This window comes from Prionailurus bengalensis, chromosome C1 (assembly GCF_016509475.1).
Source record: "Prionailurus bengalensis isolate Pbe53 chromosome C1, Fcat_Pben_1.1_paternal_pri, whole genome shotgun sequence".
Classification (NCBI taxonomy): Eukaryota; Metazoa; Chordata; class Mammalia; order Carnivora; family Felidae; genus Prionailurus; species Prionailurus bengalensis.
The window spans coordinates 9,698,721-9,718,257 of NC_057345.1; the positions used below are offsets into that span (position 1 = coordinate 9,698,721).

The 19,537-nt window shown below is 43.3% G+C and overlaps 1 protein-coding gene across 4 annotated transcripts in view; it reads left to right on the forward strand.

Annotated features, from left to right (window-relative positions):
* Positions 1 to 19,537, forward strand: part of PRDM2 (PR/SET domain 2) — a 123,797-nt gene that overhangs the window by 15,105 nt on the left and 89,155 nt on the right. For 3 of the 4 annotated variants that reach the window (XM_043573802.1, XM_043573798.1, XM_043573799.1), the window contains exons 3-4: positions 16,893 to 17,010; positions 18,863 to 18,966. In XM_043573802.1, the coding sequence (XP_043429737.1) occupies positions 16,893 to 17,010; positions 18,863 to 18,966 (222 nt within the window). Of the gene's footprint in view, positions 1 to 16,892; positions 17,011 to 18,862; positions 18,967 to 19,537 lie in introns of those variants that run through there. The other variant, XM_043573800.1, reaches the window with a different exon arrangement.

Here is a 19,537-nt window from a genome sequence, read left to right on the forward strand (position 1 = left end):
TACCTGGGGATTAAACAGTTCTGCTGTGGAGATTTCTGGAGCCTCAGGGCTGTTCTGATAAGTAAAACCAGTTATATGGACTAATGTATTCTAAACGAGGATTCTTATTTTCTGGTTTATTATCATTTTACTTGTAGTTAACAGAAATTCATGGGTGTTAGAGACACTCTCTTGAGATCTTCATAAACATTTAAAAAATATGAGAGACAAACTTGAAAATGTGAAGTCTAATTAGTAGTGTTGAGCTTAAAACTACCAGACTTGAAAACATTTTGTATCCCTCACTATCTGAGATTTTGGACACCTTTTCATCACTCACAGGTGCTTCTAACTGGAGTCCCACTTTTATTGGGGTGGGCTGCATTTAGTGAAGTTCAGTCCCGGGTTGCATTGAGAGATGTGACTTTTTGGGAATGGATTCTTTTGATTTTGTTTCATTACTTTTCTTTATCAAAAATATGTTTATTTTAATGCGGAGGACCATACATCATAAAAAATGAATCTGGCGAACACATGGGGCACATGGTTCCTATTATTTTACAACTTGCAGATTTACTGACATGCTTTTGAAGCCAAATTAGTTTTGAAATGGTCAGATGGGGGAGGGGAGAAGAGAACAGTGGATTGCCCTAGTCATTGTTCCTCAAAGTTATGTGCACATATATGTCCTAGATTTCATTTCTCTTTCTCTCTTAAGACTGGTTCTATATGTGAACTTGGTCACCCAAAGGAACTTGGCTTTTCTCCTGCCTGGGAACTGTTGTTAGGAGTCTTGATTCTGGATTAGAACGATTGCGCGTGCTTCCGTAGTGGAATCCAAATGTTGACATTGCTTTTGTTGTATTGCTAATCAGCAGCCAGTTATTTTCAGGTGGCTACAGCTTTACCGGTAGGCTTACTAACACATTAATTCTTACACCATATCAGGCTACTAATACTTTCTTTCTAACGCGTTTCGACCTGTTGGACACCTCATACTTTTCACTCTGTGGCTCCCCTTACATCACACGACCTTGTGTGTGGAGAAAGTCCACATGCCATTCAGAAGAGTTGTAGCAATAACCATTTCTTTTTTGGCTCTTTTACAATTTCATTTGGTTTTTGACAAGTTTTAATATCAGATCTGCAGAAGACTGCCTTTGATGCCAAATGCCAGATATCAGGGGAAAAGTGTCCTCTTATGTTTCTAATGGTTAGCACATTTCTGATTTGGATGTAATTTACGTGGTCTGGTAGTAATGAAACTTTCATTTGGAGTATAAAAGTTGTCCACTTTTTAGGAGTAAAATTTTCAGCATCTTTAGTTTTATTTTCATTATCTGAGGAATATCGGTTGTATGATATTTAGACCTGATTATTATGTCATGGCATAAAATCTCTGAGTGTTTTTCAGCAGTTGTCTCAGTAATTTTTAAAAGTTAAGGATTGTTTCAGGACATTTTATCTTTTTCCCTCTTATATTTATTTTCCCCTTTTCAGCCAGTGAAAATGAGCAATCAGTGCTTGAGAAACTTGGAAGTAACTACACAAAAATTCGGATATTAAAGTTTTAACTTGAATCAGATTGATTTTTTTTTTTTTTTTTTAGTTTATTTATTTAAGCAATCTCTGTACCCAGCGTGGGGCTCGAACTCGTGACCCTGAGATCAAGAGCTGCATACTCCACCAACTGAGCCAGGCAGGCGCCCCTGAACCAGATTGACTTTTAATTAAAATCTTAATGGTGATGTTACGCTGAGATTATTCCCTGTAGGTACCAAGCAGCTTTCCTTAGATGAACTTTAGCAGTCAGAGCAATCTCTTATAGTGGGAATGGTCTCAAAGAGAGTAGTACTGTATCATTCATTCATGTGTTTGCTGGTTGAGTTTTAGGGACTGAAGGATCCTCTGAGTGAGCAGACCATACTGTTTGTAAATGAGTCCTTTAGAAGAAACAACAGACTCCAGAGTCTCATGGTATATTAAACACTAACTATTGGAGCAACATTCTGAACTGCTCAGTCTTACCAGTGTGTTCCAAGTCGTTCCTGGTGTGGTAGCTCACCAGGCTCTCTCTCTGACCCTAGCCCAGGGCTGCACAAAGCCTCCAGATCCACATGTTCTTTGTCCTTCTTTCTCTTCCAGTTTGTTCTCCATTCAACACTTAGCCCTTCTCTTATCTTCCCAACTGGGAACTCCACTCGTGTTGCCCGTGAGCCTTTGTTCCAACTCAGTCCAGGCTGGTTGGCAGACAAGAGGAGAGCCATTCTGCTTCCCGACTTCCTTCTCCCAGTTTCTTTTCTCTCCCGTTTTAAATCACAGGTGTCCTTTACTTCATTAACATTCTACACCCATGCCAATATTTAACTTTTGAGATGTTCCACTATTTTCTTTCTTTTTTCCCCCCGTAGATTTATCTAGGAGCATCCAAAACTTTAAAAATTACTTTCTCGTTGAATAAAGAGTTTAGAATGCTTTACTTTATAGGATATCAAAGGTGAGCAAAGTCCCATAATGTGAATATGCTTATAGTAGCTTAAAATAGGTATGCTAGAGTTTAATACCACTTGCTGTCTACTGAGTGCTTAACCAACAGGCCAGGCACTCCATTAAATATTGCATATGTACTTTCTCACTAATTGAGTCTTTGCATCCACTCTATGAAGTGTAGGTAGTGTAACAATTTTATGGACGAAGGCAGTTAAAGCCCAGAGAGGTGGCCGTGGTTTGCCCACGGCCACTCAAACAGTAAGTGATAGAGCTCTGATTCACACTGTCACTCGTCAAATTCCAAAGCTAAGGTTCTAGGTCACCATTTTATACTGCCGTTATTAGTCAGGATAAGCTCTGTTATGCTGTGCTAACAAAAAGCAGCTCCAAAATCTCAGGGGCTTAATACAACATTTGTTTATTTCTTGTTCTTGCTACACATCCTGTGTGGATCTGCCTTTGTAGTTGCTCAAGAACCAGAGATGATGAAGGCTTTGTCTCAATATACATCACTTCTACTCACATCTGATTAGCCAAAGTTAGTCATATGGCCACATCTGACTTAAAACTCTGGTATTAGGGGCTGGCTGGGGGGCAGTGCAATCCTGCGGGGAAGAGAGGAGAACTGTGGCATCTTGGGTATAGCCTCGGTGATTTGTTTCCCCAGCTTTATTGAGATCTAATTGACACGGGGCATTGTGTAAGTTTTAGCCCTAATGAGGTAATACAGCTGCCTTGATTTCTGATTTATTGAATCACATGTAGGTGGTTTTTTTTTTTTTTTTTGAATCTTTGCGTAACTCAGGTTGTTACTGACACTTGAAACTTTCTATCAACAAAGCAGCTTATGATTGCAGCATTTCTACATCCAGATGAACGATCTGCTATTGCCAGTAGCAAAACAGTTTTAGCAGCTTAGCCTTCCAGACTTTAAATAAAAGTTTTGCACAGTGAAATAACAAAAGAAGCTTTTAATCACTGGATGCTGCAGATCCAACCCTGAGCACTGGGATAAGCAGTCCCCGGTTCCATTCTCTTCTCTGTTCTGGGTGTTCACTTGCTCCCTCATTCATCCTGCCGTTGATGGACTGGACGGCACCCCTGGGTGTTGTGGGTTCCACAGTAAACTAGATAGGCCAGGGCTCTGCTCTGCTGCTTACCTACTCAGAGAGAGTTGAAAAGCGGAAGACGAGACCATTTTAGATAGCGAAAAGTGCCGTGAGGACGGCGAAACAAGGCGGTGTGATAAAGGGTGATGAATGGAGGCAGCAGGGAGTTTCTTCGGATCACATGGTCAGAGAAGGCTGCTCTGAAGAGGTGACTAACAGTTAAAACAGACTCAAGTGGTAGCCAAGAACCAGGTATGTGAAGATCCAGGGAAAGAAAATTCTAGATAGAGCGATCAGTAGTGAGTGCAAAGGCTCTGAGGTGGGAATGAGCTTGCTGGTTCAAACACAGACAGAACAGGCCAGGGCCTGGAGCTTGGCAGGCATCAGGGGGGCTCTGAGGCAAGATGGAGTTGGGGAGAGGCTGGGGTCAGATTTACAGAGCCTTAAGGGCCATAGGAAGAAGCTTATGTTTTACTCTAAGTGCAGTGGGAAGCGACTGGACAGTGACATGATCTGGTTTCCGTTTTTTAGAGTAGCACCTTTATCTTTATTGGGCAAGAGTATAGTAATATGTTTGTTCACTATTGAGATTAATGCTGTAGTTGAAGGTAGTTTCTTCAGTCGGACAATTTAAAGGGCCTGCCAGCTTTTTGAAAGAGGGTGCTTTTTTGGTGTGTTTTAGAACTCTTTGGCTACTGTTGTTTTCCAGAGACCGTGTAAAGGTTGTTTTGTTTGGTGTCCGCATCTCTTTATTGTTGTTGCGGTCGTATTCTTCTGCTCATTCCTTAACCAAACACAATTTAATGCTGTTTCAGTAAACTGAAGCTTGTTTCATCCTCTCTCCCCCTCACTGTTTGCTCCCAGAATAGTAGCTAAGAGTCTTGTTTGCAAGTTTAAACAAAGAAGACTTGTTCATAGAATTTGAAATATTAGCGCTCTAATTCTTGGATGTCTTTTGCTGGTGACAACAATGAACTGTGGTGCTTATCATTAGTCTGTTGTAGAATAGCATGTATCTTACTGTGATATACTATGACACATTCTCGATGTCAAGTCATGTTCATGTTTAGTCTAAACTCTTCTGTCAGACACTGCTGTTGCTCTCCAGCATTGACGTTTACGTTGATGTTTAAGGGTCGCCTGGGTGGCTCACTCAGTTGAACATCCGACTTTGTCTCAGGTCACGATCTCATGGTTTGTGGGTTCGAGCCCCATGTCGGGCTCTGTGCTGACAGCTCAGAGCCTGGAGCCTGCTTCGGATTCTGTGTCTCCCTCTCTCTCTGCCGCTCCTCTGCTCATACTGTCTCTCTCTCTCAAAAATAAATAAACATTAAAATTTAAAATAAAGTTCATGTTTAAGAAACTAGGTGCTTTAATTAAATTGATGAAAACGGGTATGATCATTTATGGTTGTTTTCTGGATAGAGTATGTAAAAAGACTTTGATACAAATTTATTTTATTAAAATTTTTTTTAAATTTATTTTTGAGAGAGAGAGAGAGAGAGACAGGGTATGAGTGGGAGAGGGGCAGAGAGAGAGACAGGCAGACACAGAGTCTGAAGCAGGATCCAGGCTCTGAGCTGTCGGCACAGAGCCCGGTGCAGGGCTCTAACCCATGAACTGCGAGATCATGACCTGAGCCGAAGTCGGACGCTTATCCAACTGAGCCACCCAGGTGCCCCTAGTTACTGATACAAATTTAAATGAGATACCAGTAAAACATGCTTATTTTTATATTTTTAAAAATGAAAACATTAGTACATATCGTCTATGTCAGATCGTACTTGCAGCCTCCTGTAACAGCAGCCAATGCCAATGCCATGCTATATATATAACGCCATGTAGTGGAGTTACCTTCCTGATCCCAGTGGATGTGTGTCTGAGAGGTGGGGGCTGGCTAGGGAGCAGAGCAGGCTGGTTCTAGGGCACCTGTGTGCTTGGAGCAGAGCAGATGAAGGAGGAGAGGTGTGGGCTCAGCTCTGTGGTCATTGTAAAGAACAGAGTAGACTTTGCCTAAGGAGATGGGAGACCGTCGGAGGGTTTTGAGCAGAGGAATGCTTGAGTTGGGTATGAAAAAAATTTTGATTAAATCATTTTTTTTACTACGTCATCAGTATTTTTATCTTTGGTTTTCTGGGACCATTACAGTTTCATTTGGACATGATTTAAAGAGGACAGTGTGTAATTCATTTACTTATTTTACTTTAAAAGCCCAGCATTGAGGTATCATTTGTGTGCATCAAATATACTCATTTGAGAGACGTCTGGGTGGCTCACTTGGTTAAGCAGCTGACTCTTAATGTCAGCTCAGGTCATGATCTCACGGTTTGTGAGTTCAGGCCCCACATTGGGCTCTGCACTGGCAGTGCAGAGCCTGCTTGAGATTCTCTTTCTCTCTCTCTGCTCTTCCCACACACTCTCAAAATAAATCAATAAAGTTTAAAAAAATTTAATTTTCATTTTTTATAATGTTTACTTTTGAGAGAGAGAGGGAGAGAGAGCAAGAGCACAAGTGAACGGGTGTCAACAGGGGAGGGGCAGAGAGAGGGAGACGCAGAATCCGAAGCAGGCTCCAGGCTCTGAGCTGTCAGCACAGAGCCCGACGCGGGGCTCGAACTCACGAACCAGGAGATCATGACCTGAGCCAGACTTGGATGCTTAACTGACTGAGCCACCCAGGTGCCCCTAAAATTTTTTTTTTAAATGTACCTGTTTGGGGGCGCCTGGGTGGCGCAGTCAGTTAAGCGTCCGACCTCAGCCAGGTCACGATCTCGTGGTCCGGGAGTTCGAGCCCCGCGTCAGGCTCTGGGCTGATGGCTCAGAGCCTGGAGCCTGTTTCCGATTCTGTGTCTCCCTCTCTCTCTGCCCCTCCCCCGTTCATGCTCTGTCTCTCTCTGTCCCAAAAATAAATAAACGTTGAAAAAAAAAAAAAATTAAAAAAAAAAATAAATGTACCTGTTTGAAGTGCGCAAGTCTTAAGATTGCCAGATACCTGCACTCAGTTCTCTCAAGGTACAGAACTCTTCCATTACCCCAAAAATTCTTTCCTGCTGCTCTGCAGTTAGTGTCACTTCCCCACCCCCCCAGTCCTTACCCCAGGCAGGCACTGATTGGCTTTCTGTCCCTGTGGATTGTTTTTTCCTGTTCTAGAATTTCACGTGAGTGGAATTGTTAGTACTTGCCCTTTTGTATTTGTCCCCCCTCCTTTTTTTTTTTTTTTTTTTTTTTTTAGTGTTTATTTATTTACTTAGAGCACGAGCAAGGGAGGGACAAAGAGAGAGGGAGAGAGAGAATCCCATGCAGGCTCTGCACTGTCAGTACAGGGCCTGAAGTGGGGCTCAATCCTATGAACTCTGAGATCATGACCTGAGCTGAAATCAAGAGTCAGACACTCAACCGACTGAGCTACCCAGGCGCCCCTGTGTTTGTCTCCTTTTGATCAGCGTGGTGTTTTTGAGATTCATCCATTTTGTTATAGGTGGTAGTTTATTCCTTTCACAGAGGACGTTTTATGGGGGGCAGCAGACCATGTGACCCTTCAGATACATCTGTTCATAGATGTATTTCCAAAGATTTGGTAAAGCCTTGAATGGCTTTCTATCTTTGGTTTTAGGTTATCTTCCCTACTTTTTTCCTAATCCTGGGTATATATGCATAATGAGGTATAAAACATTGAAACCACTTTTGCTGTTGTAGCATATTATTAATATAGAGTTAGATTTTTATAAGTAATTATAAATGCGAATTTGATTTTTCAGGCTTTTTAAAAGAGACTTCCAAGTAAGGTGATTCTTATGTGTTATGACTTAAACTTCGATTAATGAATGTATAGTTTAGAAAATTAACATGTTTAATAATGATGGCACTTAATGGGGCGCCTGGGTGGCGCAGTCGGTTAAGCGTCCGACTTCAGCCAGGTCATGATCTCGCGGTCCGTGAGTTCGAGCCCCGCGTCAGGCTCTGGGCTGATGGCTCGGAGCCTGGAGCCTGTTTCAGATTCTGTGTCTCCCTCTCTCTCTCTGCCCCTCCCCCGTTCATGCTCTGTCTCTCTCTGTCCCAAAAATAAATTAAAAACGTTGAAAAAAAAATTAAAAAAAAAAATGATGGCACTTAAATCTCATTTTGAATCATGTATTCTACTAGATAAATTGGCAGTTTTTATAAGATCTGGGACATTGTCTTTGTGAATGAAAATATTAGATTATTTCTGAAATTTGGAAAAGAATTAGCAACTTGGATGACATTTTTCTTATATAACTGTGGGAGGAACTCTGGCAAGAAGGTTTACATTTTTTGTTATTCTGATATTAATGCTTTGGCAAAGAAAAAGGTTTTGTAGGATTGTTTTGCTCTTCCTCAACTTTGCTGTGTGGTGACTCACTTTCACCCTCAGTCCTTTACAGGACTCCACAGGGAGTGGACTTTCGTCCTTCACAGGCACTCCATCTGTGTGACCTTGGGCAAGTCACTTGACCTCTTGGTATTTGCTTTCCTACCTGTTAAATAGAGATAATAGTGGTGACCACCCCATGTGGTTGTGGTCAAGAGTAAATGAGTTAATAAACGTCAAGGCCAGTGCCTGGCATGTAGGAAACACTGTAGGTATCATCATCACCATTATTTTCAGCTCGTAAGCAAGTGCTGATTCTGCCCTGTAACATACTTTTCTAAGCACTGTTAGTGCTTTAGTTCAGACCAAGTCATTACTTTGGATTTTCACAGAAACCCCCTCATTGAGCACTGCTTGGCTGACGGTCTCTCTCTCTGTGGGACCATTCTCTGTATGTCTTGAGTACTGTATTCATACAACATAAACCTGAGCATATAGGAAATTAGAAAAGCAGGCAATTATCGTGAGTTGTTTGGAATGTCTTCATGGATGAATGGATTTGAACTTGACCTGGAAGGATATAGAAGATATTGACTGGTCAGAAGAATTGAGGGCCAGAAGGATCAGTGGTCTGGGGGCCCTGTTGGCTAAAAGCCTGATCTGTGAAAGACGCCAAGGAGTAGGAGGACCTCCAGAGAGTGGTGCCTGTAGGGACTAGGGAGGAACTTTGAGAGCAAAATCGAGATTTTTCTGTGATTTCTTCCAATAGAATTTTTCTTTTTCTTTTTCTTTTTCTTTTTCTTTTTCTTTTCTTTTCTTTTTTTTTTTTTTTTTTAAGGCTGTGGCTAGACCAAGCAAACTCCCACCTGACTTGAAAGGCTGTTGCTCCTTGGTTTGCTGCCTTGGATGAAGGTGGTTTGAAATTTGGCAGCTCAGTCTCAGCAGTAACAGACTCACTAGGAGGCAGCAGAACCCTCCTTCAGGGGCATGTCAGGTTGAGAAGAGCTCTTAGGTCTAATTTACTTTGCTTCTCTTCAACCTCGAGAGACTCTACAACCAGTAAAGTAACCACTGGTTTATTTAGAAAGTTAAAAAAAAAAAAAAGGAATTCTGAACCGGATGCTTTTATAGGATGATTAATCAAGAAGGCAGAGGGTTTAGAGAAGTTGAATAGGGAACAGACTGGAAGCCAGAAGACCTTCTCATCACGTCATGTCACTCCCCTGCCCAAGACCGTCTAGTTGTGTCCCGCTGCTCTCTAAATGAGCTCCAGTCTCTCTCTACCCTGACCTTCAAGGTTCTGCAGGTTCTGGCGGCAGCCGCCTCTGCTTTCTCCCTGGCTCGCTGTGACCTGGCCACGGTGGTCTCATTTTATTCCTGAACGTGCCAAGCCCTTTGTCCCCTTAGTACGTTTCCCTGGAATGCTCGATCCTTAACGCGTGGCCGTTCTCCTCTTTCAGGTCCAAGTGTCTGTGTGTGATCTTCTCTAAGATGTCCCCCCGCACGCAGCTGCCCTGACGAGGACAGTGCCCCCTCCTTATCTATCACACTCTTTTAAAAAAAAATTTTTTTTTAAAGTCTTTATTTATTTTTGAAAGAGAGAGACAGAGTGTGAGCAGGGAAGGAGTAGAGAGAGAGGGAGACACAGAATCCGAAGCAGGCTCCAGGCCCTGAGCTGTCAGCACAGAGCCCGACACGGGGCTCGAACTTACGAACCGTGAGATCATGACCTGAGCCGAAGTCGGAGCTGAGCTGCCGAGGTGCCCCATCACACTCTTTATTTCACTGGTCCCAGTGGAATACCCGGTCAGGTGGGCAGAACCCATCTGTCTTCGCTGCCGCTTTCCTCGGTAGCGCAGTGCTGGCACGCGGGGTGCTCGTCTGCCCTTCGCAGGATGAGGGGATTGCTGTGTTATTTCAGGCTGAAGGGTGACTACAGCGGTGGGAAGTGGAGCAGGATCAGATACCACACATACTGCAAGCTCACCAGCAGATTTGACTGTTGACTTCTCCCCCTTCGTGGAGCCTTTTCCCCAGCCTTTCTGACATCATGTTCTTGATGCCCCTTCTGCCACGGTGACATCGTGCCTGGTCTTACCTCCCACTCTTAGATAGTGACATCCTGAGGGCTTTGTCCTTGCTTGTCTCTCTTCTCTGATCTCATCCACTCCCCTGGACTCCGTGGCCAGCTGAGTCTGTACACCCTCACAGCCATCTCTGTGCACACAGACCTCCTGCACTTGACTGCCAGGTACTTGTTTGTTGACAGCAACCACTGCTCGGGGCTCGGCATCCTGTGCCAGGCGCCGGGTGCAGCGGTGAGTGAAACGGAACCTGCCCCCTGGGTCTGCAGCTTAAACCTGCCTCTGGTGGAGAGGCCATTAAACCAGCCAGCCAGTAAGTGCTTACAAAGTGCAAAGTGCCGGGGGAGGTGGGGAGAGGTGGGGCGTGTGGTAGTGGAGCCTTAGGGGAAATCCTGCTTGGTAGGACCGCTGGGGACTGGCTTCCTTAGGGCAGGGCAGAGGCCCAGAGCCCTGCAGGCAAAATGACACCCTCCTGCCTTGATAGGTCTTGGCCCAACCAGGCTGGTGCTTAAAGTAAGGGGTAGGAACTCTCTTCTGCTTTTCTCTCCGACCCGGGCAGGAGCCCCGAAGGGGCATGGGCAATAACTGGTTGCCTTTAATTGCCTTTGAAGCTATTTATCCCAGGTTGTTCTGGTATCCTTTGCTTGTTCTCCGTTAGCGATTCAGAGTGAAACCCTTAAAACGGAACCCCCCCCCCTTGCCTGTAGGGAACAGCCCCTCGAGTTGTAGTGGAGAAGTTGGGGAGGTAGGGTGCGAATGTGCGGACCCCACCCTCCTTCCTCCTCTTGGTTTAGTCAGTCTCTCAGAATCTCTCCTGATCTCTGCTTCTCAGTCCTGAGATGGGAGGTGCCGGAAGAGCAGAGGTGGTCTCTTTCGTGCAGCAATCATCAGGCTTTTGTTTATGTGCATTAGATCTTTGGATATTTACCATGTGAGAAATTGAAGCAATTTTTTTTTTCTTTTTTGTGAAGTAAACTCTGCAGCCACTGTGGGGCTTGAACTCACGACCCCAAGATCAAGAGCCCCAAGCTCTGCCGAATGAGCAAGCTCTACCGAATGCACCCCTTGAAACAAAAATTCTTTGAACAATGTTTAGGGAGTATAGCTTCACAGGAAGTGGCAGAAATAGTACAGAGCCCTATACTCTTCTTCACTCAGTTTTTCGCGGTGGTAACATCTTACTTTATTACAGTATCAAGACCAGGAACTAGACCTAGTTCAGGAGTTGGTTAGACTACAGTCCTTACTCATAGTTCAGAAATTTTTAAAACATGAGATTAGACAATCACACATCCATTAGCCAGTGGAATGATGACATCATCACTTGTCATAAACCCTGAAAACCTCCCCTCTACATGCCTGAGAATGAAAAAGGTAGGTAACATCCTAGGACTATTGTTGAAATAGCCCTGACCCTGTGGACCCCCCCAAAGGTGGCCCTAAATGACCGTGAGATACCCCACTGGCTTGGTTGGAACGTGCACTCTGGAGTCTGTCTGGACTTTATCTTGGCTCTGCTACTTTATTTTTCTTATTTTTATTTTTTATGTGTTTTTAAAAATTTTATTTTAGAGAAAGAGAATGTAAGAGGGGGAGGGGCAGAGGGAGAGAGAGAGAATTAAGCAGGTTCCACACGCAACTCAGAGCCTGATGCAGGACTCGATCCCTTGACCCTGGGATCATGACCCGACATCAGGAGTCCGACGCTCAACCGACTGAGCCACTAGGTGCCCCTTGGCTCTGCTACTTTAAAACCACGCAGCTTGGGAGAGTTACTTGACAGGACAGCTCTGTGGCATAGTATTTGAGAACCCAGACCCTGAAGCCTGACTGTCTGGGTTTGAATCCTGCCTCTGCCACTTACTAGCCATGTCTGTGGGCAGGTCTCAGTTTCATCTGTAGAGTGAGGATCATGAAGGTGCCCACAGCCAGAGTGGCGGTGTAAAGATTAAACGAGCTGGTTAAAAGATTAAAAGAGCTTGCAGTAGCATCCGAATGGCGTCCTGAACATCCATCGGTGTTAGCTGTGATTATTGCGAGGTAATGCAGGAAAAACATTTAGCACAGAGCTTGGTCCAGAGGAGGGAGTAAAAGTCATACTCCTGATGCTCCCCCACCATCCAGCATGGGAAGTCATCGTGAGCCAAAGGAAAGGTATTAGGTATTAGGGGAAGGGAAAAAGCAGTTCTCTGAAAACTTTGTGAGCAGAGGGCCCGGATCAGCTTTGTGAACCATCGTACCTTCACTGCTCAGCGCAGGGCCAGCCTGGAGCGGGCTCTCAGGAAGTGTTTGTTAATGACTGAGTGATGGACTGAGTGAAGGAGAGCTGCTTGTGGCCACGAGTCGGGGAGGGGAAGGAATACTGACTGCCTTCTTTTGAGTTTGAGTTAGGAAGTTGGAGACCTTGATTTAATGAGATCAATAACAAAGCTTATTAAGTTAACTTAAATTTAACACATTAAATTTAACATACGCTGTTCTAGATCAGTTCACTGATACACGTTTGGAGCCTTTACTTCATCAAGCGGTGAAATAAACGAGCTCTTCTGTTTCCTGTTACGTAATAGGAAAGTAGAGAAGTCCTTGTAACGTCCTCTGTGCTTACCACAGTGATCGGTGTCCAGAAACCCTTGAAATAGGAACGTGCCTTTATTCTGGGATGGCAAGGATGGGCGGTTGGCCACTCCAGAAGGGGGAGCAAGGGTCCTTCCTGGAGCCTGCAGTTTGGTCTCTGGTTGGTCACCTTCTATTCCTCATATTCTGTGTAGTTCAGCAGGTGATCCATTTCTCCTAAGGTGTTACCCCTACCTACCTCTCCCGCGTCAGCTCCAGCTGCTTTTCCCTCACCTTCTCTGCTCTGGACTCGCTGGTCTTTTTGCCTGTCTGTTCTGTGATCATATCAAGCTTATTCTTGAGTCAGCAAGGGTCCTTGCTGATTACCTGTCCTGGTGTGTTTGCCCCCCATACTGTCACATGATGCCCTTCTACTGCTTGAAGCTCTCTGTTTAAAATAGCACCCTACCCATCTCCGTCACTGTGTCCTCCTCTTGTGCCTAATTTTTCTTCAGAGCATCAGAAAGTATCAGGCATTGTATATCCTTGGTTGATTTTGTCGGTCTTCCTCCATAGAGTGACACATTGTTAAGGCAAAGGAGGTGCTTAAAACATTGCCTGGGCCGTAGAAGGGACTCAGAAATTGAGTAGATGCTGCAGTTTCTTTTAGAGAAAAATTGATCTGGGAAGTAGTCCCAGGATCAAATGGCGATCTTCAGTGTAGGAACCAACATGACCTTGTTTAGAGTATAATATTACATCTAATACTCTAAGGATGTTCATATATATAAATATATGTGTATATGTATGTTTGTGTGTATAAATGAGATCCCAGTTTATATATGGGTGGGGGAGAGAAATTTTCTTTTAAATAGTCTTTTGTTCTAAAGGTTTACTTGTAAATTGCGTGCTAAGAATTGAAAGCTTATATCACATTTTCTAAAAAAGAATTCTTATGTTGACCCAGAAATATACCTACCTCACATTCAAGAAATTCAGGCACATGGAAAAAATGCTTTCCGATAGATGACCCAGCTATTTTATTTATTTCTAGTCCTCCTTTTTCTAAAAAAGTTTTAAGTTGGTTTACAAGAATTATGTATTCATTCAGGTATTTAAATGACAACAAACATGTTGTGTCCCCTGCTAAGCATTGGGAACGCAACATCGAATAAGATAGATACCATCTGGGGCGCCGGGGTGGCTCAGTCAGTTGAGCGTCCGACTTCGGCTCAGGTCATGATCTCGCGGTCCGTGAGTTCGAGCCCCGTGTCGGGCTCTGTGCTGACAGCTCAGAGCCTGGAGCCTATTTCGGATTCTGTGTCTCCCTCTCTCTCTGACCCTCCCCTGCTCATGCTCTGTCTCTCTCTGTCTCAAAAATAAATAAATGTTAAAAAAAAAAAAAAGATACCATCTGTCTTCACTGTAGTTTATCAGAGGAGGTACGTTAAACACATAATTTTACAACTAATTATTTAAAATTGTGATAAGAGCTATGAAGGTAAACTAAGGAAGGGAAGAGGCAGTTTCCAGCTGGAGCCATCGCAGCTGGAAAGGTGAGAGCCAGGTCCTGGGGCTGCCAGGGTTGGCTTGGTGTGGTTGGAAGTCTGCAAATTTTAGTCGAGTCTTGTAGTGTGAAGGCTACTAAAATATAAAAAAAAGCTTTCCTCCACTAGGTAAATGAGCCCAAATTTACAAGCAGGGAGGGGTTCACCAAAAGCAGGTAAATAAATGCATAGGAATTTGTCTTCCCTTTTTTCTTGTGGCAGTTCTGCTGAGGTCCTTTCTGTTCACAGGTGTATCAGAAATGTTAACACACGTGGTCTCCAAATTACACTCCAGTGACACATTTCCCGTGGGAATGACCATTCCTGCCTCAGGAGCCGTTGGCTGCTGTCACTGCCATGGAAGTTGGGAGGTTTTAGGGCAGAGGTTCTCAGATTCTGTTCCAGCAGAATTTTTTTCTTTTTTTTTTTTTTTTTTCAGGTTTATTGAGGTATAATTGACGAATTGTAAGATATATGAAGTATACATAGTGGTAATTTGATATATGTGTAACCATTTAGTTAATTACCCCATCCATCATCTCTCATATTTATCCTTTTCCTTTTTTTTTTTTTTTTTTAGTGAGAACATTTCTCTTAGCAGATTTCAATTCTATAATACAGCGCTATCACCTAGAGTTAGCATGTTTTACATTGGATCCTCAGACCTTATCCAGCAGAATCTTAACTGGAAAGAGCACAGTAGTTATGAACATGGGCTCAGGGTCAGACAGACAAAGGTTCAAATCCTGGTCTTGAGCAACTTAGACCACTTCCCTAAGCCTCAATTTCCTCCTTAATGGGTGTGTTGGTGTTGGGGGTGGGGGTGAGGGGATAGGGCAGGGGCGGTGCCAGAGGAAGCAATGACAGTCCCTGCCCCTTGAGCTGTTTGGAGTAAATGCCATCATGCACAGAAGACGGTTAGTACAGTGCCTTGTACTGAGGCCCTGAGGACTTTCTCAGGAAATGCTAACTTATTAGTATTATTGTCATTGTGTCTGGAAGTACCAGTTTAGAGTAGCTGATGCAGTGTCTTTTCAAAGCTCCTAGGGAGGTTAAATGGTGTCAGGTCCTTTTAAATCTTAGGCTAGGGTCCTATCTGAGGAAGGAGAGGAAAACTTCCTCATGCTGCTAAGTGGCCATGTGCTGATGGGACTCAGAGCCTTAGCTAAGTACTTCTTCATGTTATTATTTGTCCAATAGTCATTATGTAGCCTAGGGTACCCACTGCCAGTTTAATACCCGTTCTCCCTTTGGAAAAAAGATTCCTGTTTCCAGAATCACCATTTACAGATTAAAGTTTTAAAAATGGGGTACCATATTTAAAAGTGAGAAATTTGTGTGCTGAATGTATTCACACTGTAGCTAATTAAAAACACCATCAGACCCATTTTCGGGGGCAGTTTTGGCATTCTTGTGTTTTGAAAGGCATTTAACGTGTGCTTGGTATTATTGTCAGAACCAAGCTGTAGATCCAGCAGGCTCACGGCGCTTGTGCTTCCGGAGTGCCGGCACTGTGAGCTTTTGCCCTGTTTGAGAAGGGAATCTCCGTCCCTGGGGGCCCGCTTGTGTGCATCCCGACTCGAAAAAGGCCAGAGAGTGGACCTTCATAATGAGTTGCTCCTTGCTGGGGGATTCATTTCTCTTAAAGCAGCCTATTGATACTTTAAACAAACAAACAAACAAACACAGCACAGAAAACATCAAAAAAAATAATGTTGGGATTACACAAACGTGGATGATTTCTTGTCTTTGTACAAAACATTCTTAAAAGCTGTAAGAGCTTCATTGTGGGGAAGTTAACTTCCTTAGGTTGGAGTTTGCTTTTTGCTTACTTTGGTATCTTTGAAAATCCTTGAGAAGTGTTTCCCTTTGCAGTGAAATAAAAAACACCTAAGACTAAAGGACCCATCATTCTTAGTGGTGTTATGATATGTACATGGGTTCTTTGGGAGTATATGGGATAACAGTCAATACAAACTTGGCTTTCCTTTGAACGTTATTTTCAAACTAACAGTCACGTTTTACCAGTTGCCTCAGATTTTTGCTTCCTCTTCCCTTATATAATACATACCTAATAGTAATGTTATTTCTTAAGATTAAAGTGAATTTTGGTTAGTAATTATATACAGTTCTCTAGTTCTTGGAGACTGATATTCTGGCAACTTTGCTGTTTAATGTGACTTGATGGAAGCCGTAAATTACTGCTTCCGGGAAAGGTTGCATTTCCATTGAGGGCCCAGAAAAAGTTGTAGTGTTCTTGTCGGAATATTCAAGCCCCTGTCTGTTAAAGGGGGCGTTGCTGCCAGAGGGATGAAAACATAGGTGGGGTGGGGTCTGGCCGGCCGGCCGGCTGGGCCTTTGCAGTGTGTGCCAGAAGTATTCGTTTAAGTAGGAGTGTTGATTTTTGTTTTTTAAGCGTTCTAAAATGCTCATGGTAGCCTTTGACTGAAAAGGAAGCTGAAGCCGTATTTTACTTCCAGATTCTGTGGGAGTTGGAAACAGTGTGGTGCCAGAGATTCACGTAGTTTGAAAGTGACTACAGGTGGCTGAACAAAACGGATTAACACAGACAGACTTGAAGGTTGCAGTTTTCCTTTGGAGACTCACAACAGCGAAAGCAGCTCCTGAAATGCTCTGCATCTCGCACCTTGTAGTCTCCGTCTGGCTTGCCAGCTTCAGGTTGCAGTTACAGTTTTGCATATTTGCTTATTGGGCCAGAAAAAAGAAAAAAAAACAACAAAAAACCCACCGACTGGGTTTGCTTCCCTCTGCTCTGATCCTTCTGTTCCTTGACTTGCAGAACGCCACCGAGCCTGTCGCAGCTGCTGAGAGCCTGGCTGAGGTACCTGAACATGTGCTTCGAGGACTTCCGGAGGAAGTGAGGCTTTTCCCATCTGCTGTTGACAAGACTCGGATTGGTGAGTACTAGGGTCCCCGGAGGGGACGGGGAGGGGAAGGGAGCAGCCTGTGTGGAGGTGGGGGGAACTCATCATAAAAGCAACAGGTTTACACTTTGATTTAGAACACGGTGTGGTGTTTCTGCATTTTCCAGTGAAGAATCCAGGGTGGACATAGATTATAAAACTGAACCAGAAATATCTCCACGCCCACCACCTCCCGTCCTTCGTGATTCAGCCCGCGTGTTCCCTTCCACGTTTCCTCGGGGCTCTTCGTACTACAGAGCGTATTCCTTCCTGTCTTGTTTCACTGGGACTTGAGTGTGATTGTGCTGTTATATTTAATTTCGTCCTTGTGTATCGTCACATCTGCCCTTGCATTGATTTGAGGGCCTTCATTTCTTATTTCTCTTTATGTCTCCAGTACCTGACGCATTATGGACCTCAGCGGGTACTTGAACGAATGATGATCCGAGTGTCTCTGAATGCTTCTGGCTGGGATTTCTCATTGAATACAAACCGAGCTTTTGTGTATTTGGTTTTGCTTGTGTGACCTAATCTTTGGACGGAAGGCTAATAAGGAAGTAAATCATAAAAATTTAGTCAAAGTACATTTTTGGAATCTATCATGTTTGTATCCCTTTTCGTTTTTTTGTTTTTTTTTTTTAGATGTATTTCTGATACTCCAGTTTATGTGTATATGTGTGTGAATAAATTGTTAATAAATGCTTTTCCTAATTCTCACTGAAAAAGTATTCAGTAAGCAACGTGAGCGCTTACATCATTCACGAGAAAGTGGTTGATTTTATAGCTCCACTAACTGATCGTTAGCTCTGTTATCAAACTGGATTCATAGACTTACAGAAGAGGGAAACTTGAACCTCCTAGCGGGGCAGGACTGGCTCAGTCTCCGCCTTCCTTCTGTGCCTGAGGAAATGGAGACCAGAAGATGAGGGAACTTGTCCAAAGGGATGTTGTCAGGGAGCGTCACCTCTGGGTGCCGGTTCCCTTGGCCCCACCACCACCTTCCGCCGTTTTGCCTGTTGCCTTCTTCGGCTCGTCTGTTTGCCTGTGGGTAGTGCACAGAAAAACAACAGCCTAGGAATACCACGGAGCAGCAGGAGCAGCAGGAACAGCAGCGGTATAACTCTTGGCTGTTTGCAACTCTGAAGAGTGAGTTGTTACAGTAGCCAAGTTTTCAGGAGACCTAGCTGGAGAGGAAAGAGTGTTCCGTTTTGAGTGAACTTCAGAAATACTTATTCACAAAACTGCATTTCTCAGCCTTTGTAAAAGCAATTCATGTTCATTGGAGATCATTCCAAATCTGCGGAAAAGTAGAAAGAGTTAAAAATTATTTATAGTTTCGGGGCGCCTGGCTGGCTCAGTTGGTGGAGCATGTGGCTCTTGATCTCGGGGTCATGAGTTTGAGCCCTGTGTTGAGTGTAGAGATTACTTAAATAAATAAATACATCTTAAAACAAAAACATTCCCTCGAAAAATTATATAGTTTCACTCCTCGTATTTTTTCTCGTTAAGTTGTTATTGTGCTGTTCTCTGGGTGTTTGTGAGTGTGCCATCTGGGTAATTTTACATGTGAGAAATAGAAACAAACAGATATAAAACATTCTTTCCTACTTATAAAACAGTGTAGGTTCTTTACAGGCTATTTGGGAAGTACAGAAGAATACAAAGAAGAAAAATAAAAATCCTCCTGAAGACTTGATTTCATTTAATTTCACTTGCTCTCCATTGATTTAACATTATCTTGCTTTTAGACTGGCTAGCCTTTTAACTATTTTGTGAAACAGAGTTGACTTTAATGCTTTGAACTTTAACCACAATACTTTATAAAAATATTGGTTTTATTTTCTAGGTGTCTGGGCCACTAAACCAATTTTAAAAGGCAAAAAGTTTGGGCCATTTGTTGGTGATAAGAAAAAAAGATCTCAGGTTAAGAATAATGTGTACATGTGGGAGGTAAGAAAGAATTCTGGTTCTTTGTTTATCAGCATTCAGTACGTTTTTAAAGAAATCATTCTATTCTCTCAGGAGTCGACATTTGAAATTAAAATAGTTCGCTTACTATGTTCTTTAAAATCAAAAATGTTTTTATTAAAGAGAAAATGTGTCTCTTTGGATACAGACCGCCGTTTACATTTGTATTTTGAAGCGGCTTGGGTGTCCTCAACGATGAATGTCAAATCCAGTTTTTACATTGCCTTGTTCAGGGTGTTGTGCTTTACAACCAAGACTTCGGTCTGTCCCTTTGCAGGCTTCCAAATAGGTACCATAAAAGAACACTCTGAGGTGACCACAAATAAAACACTGTTAGGGTCTTCTCTGTGTTTTAGAAAATAATCTCTGTGTTGCTGGAATATTCAGAATTGGATATATTTAGCACATGGCATATTTATAGAGTGCTTCGGACTTCTCAGGAGGCTTTAATTTTGTGCATTTCCTGTTCTCACTATGATCCTGGAGGACAGAGTAGGGCATTAGCACATTCCTTACAGAGGTGAGGCCGTCAGGAACAGAGGTGAATTGTTCC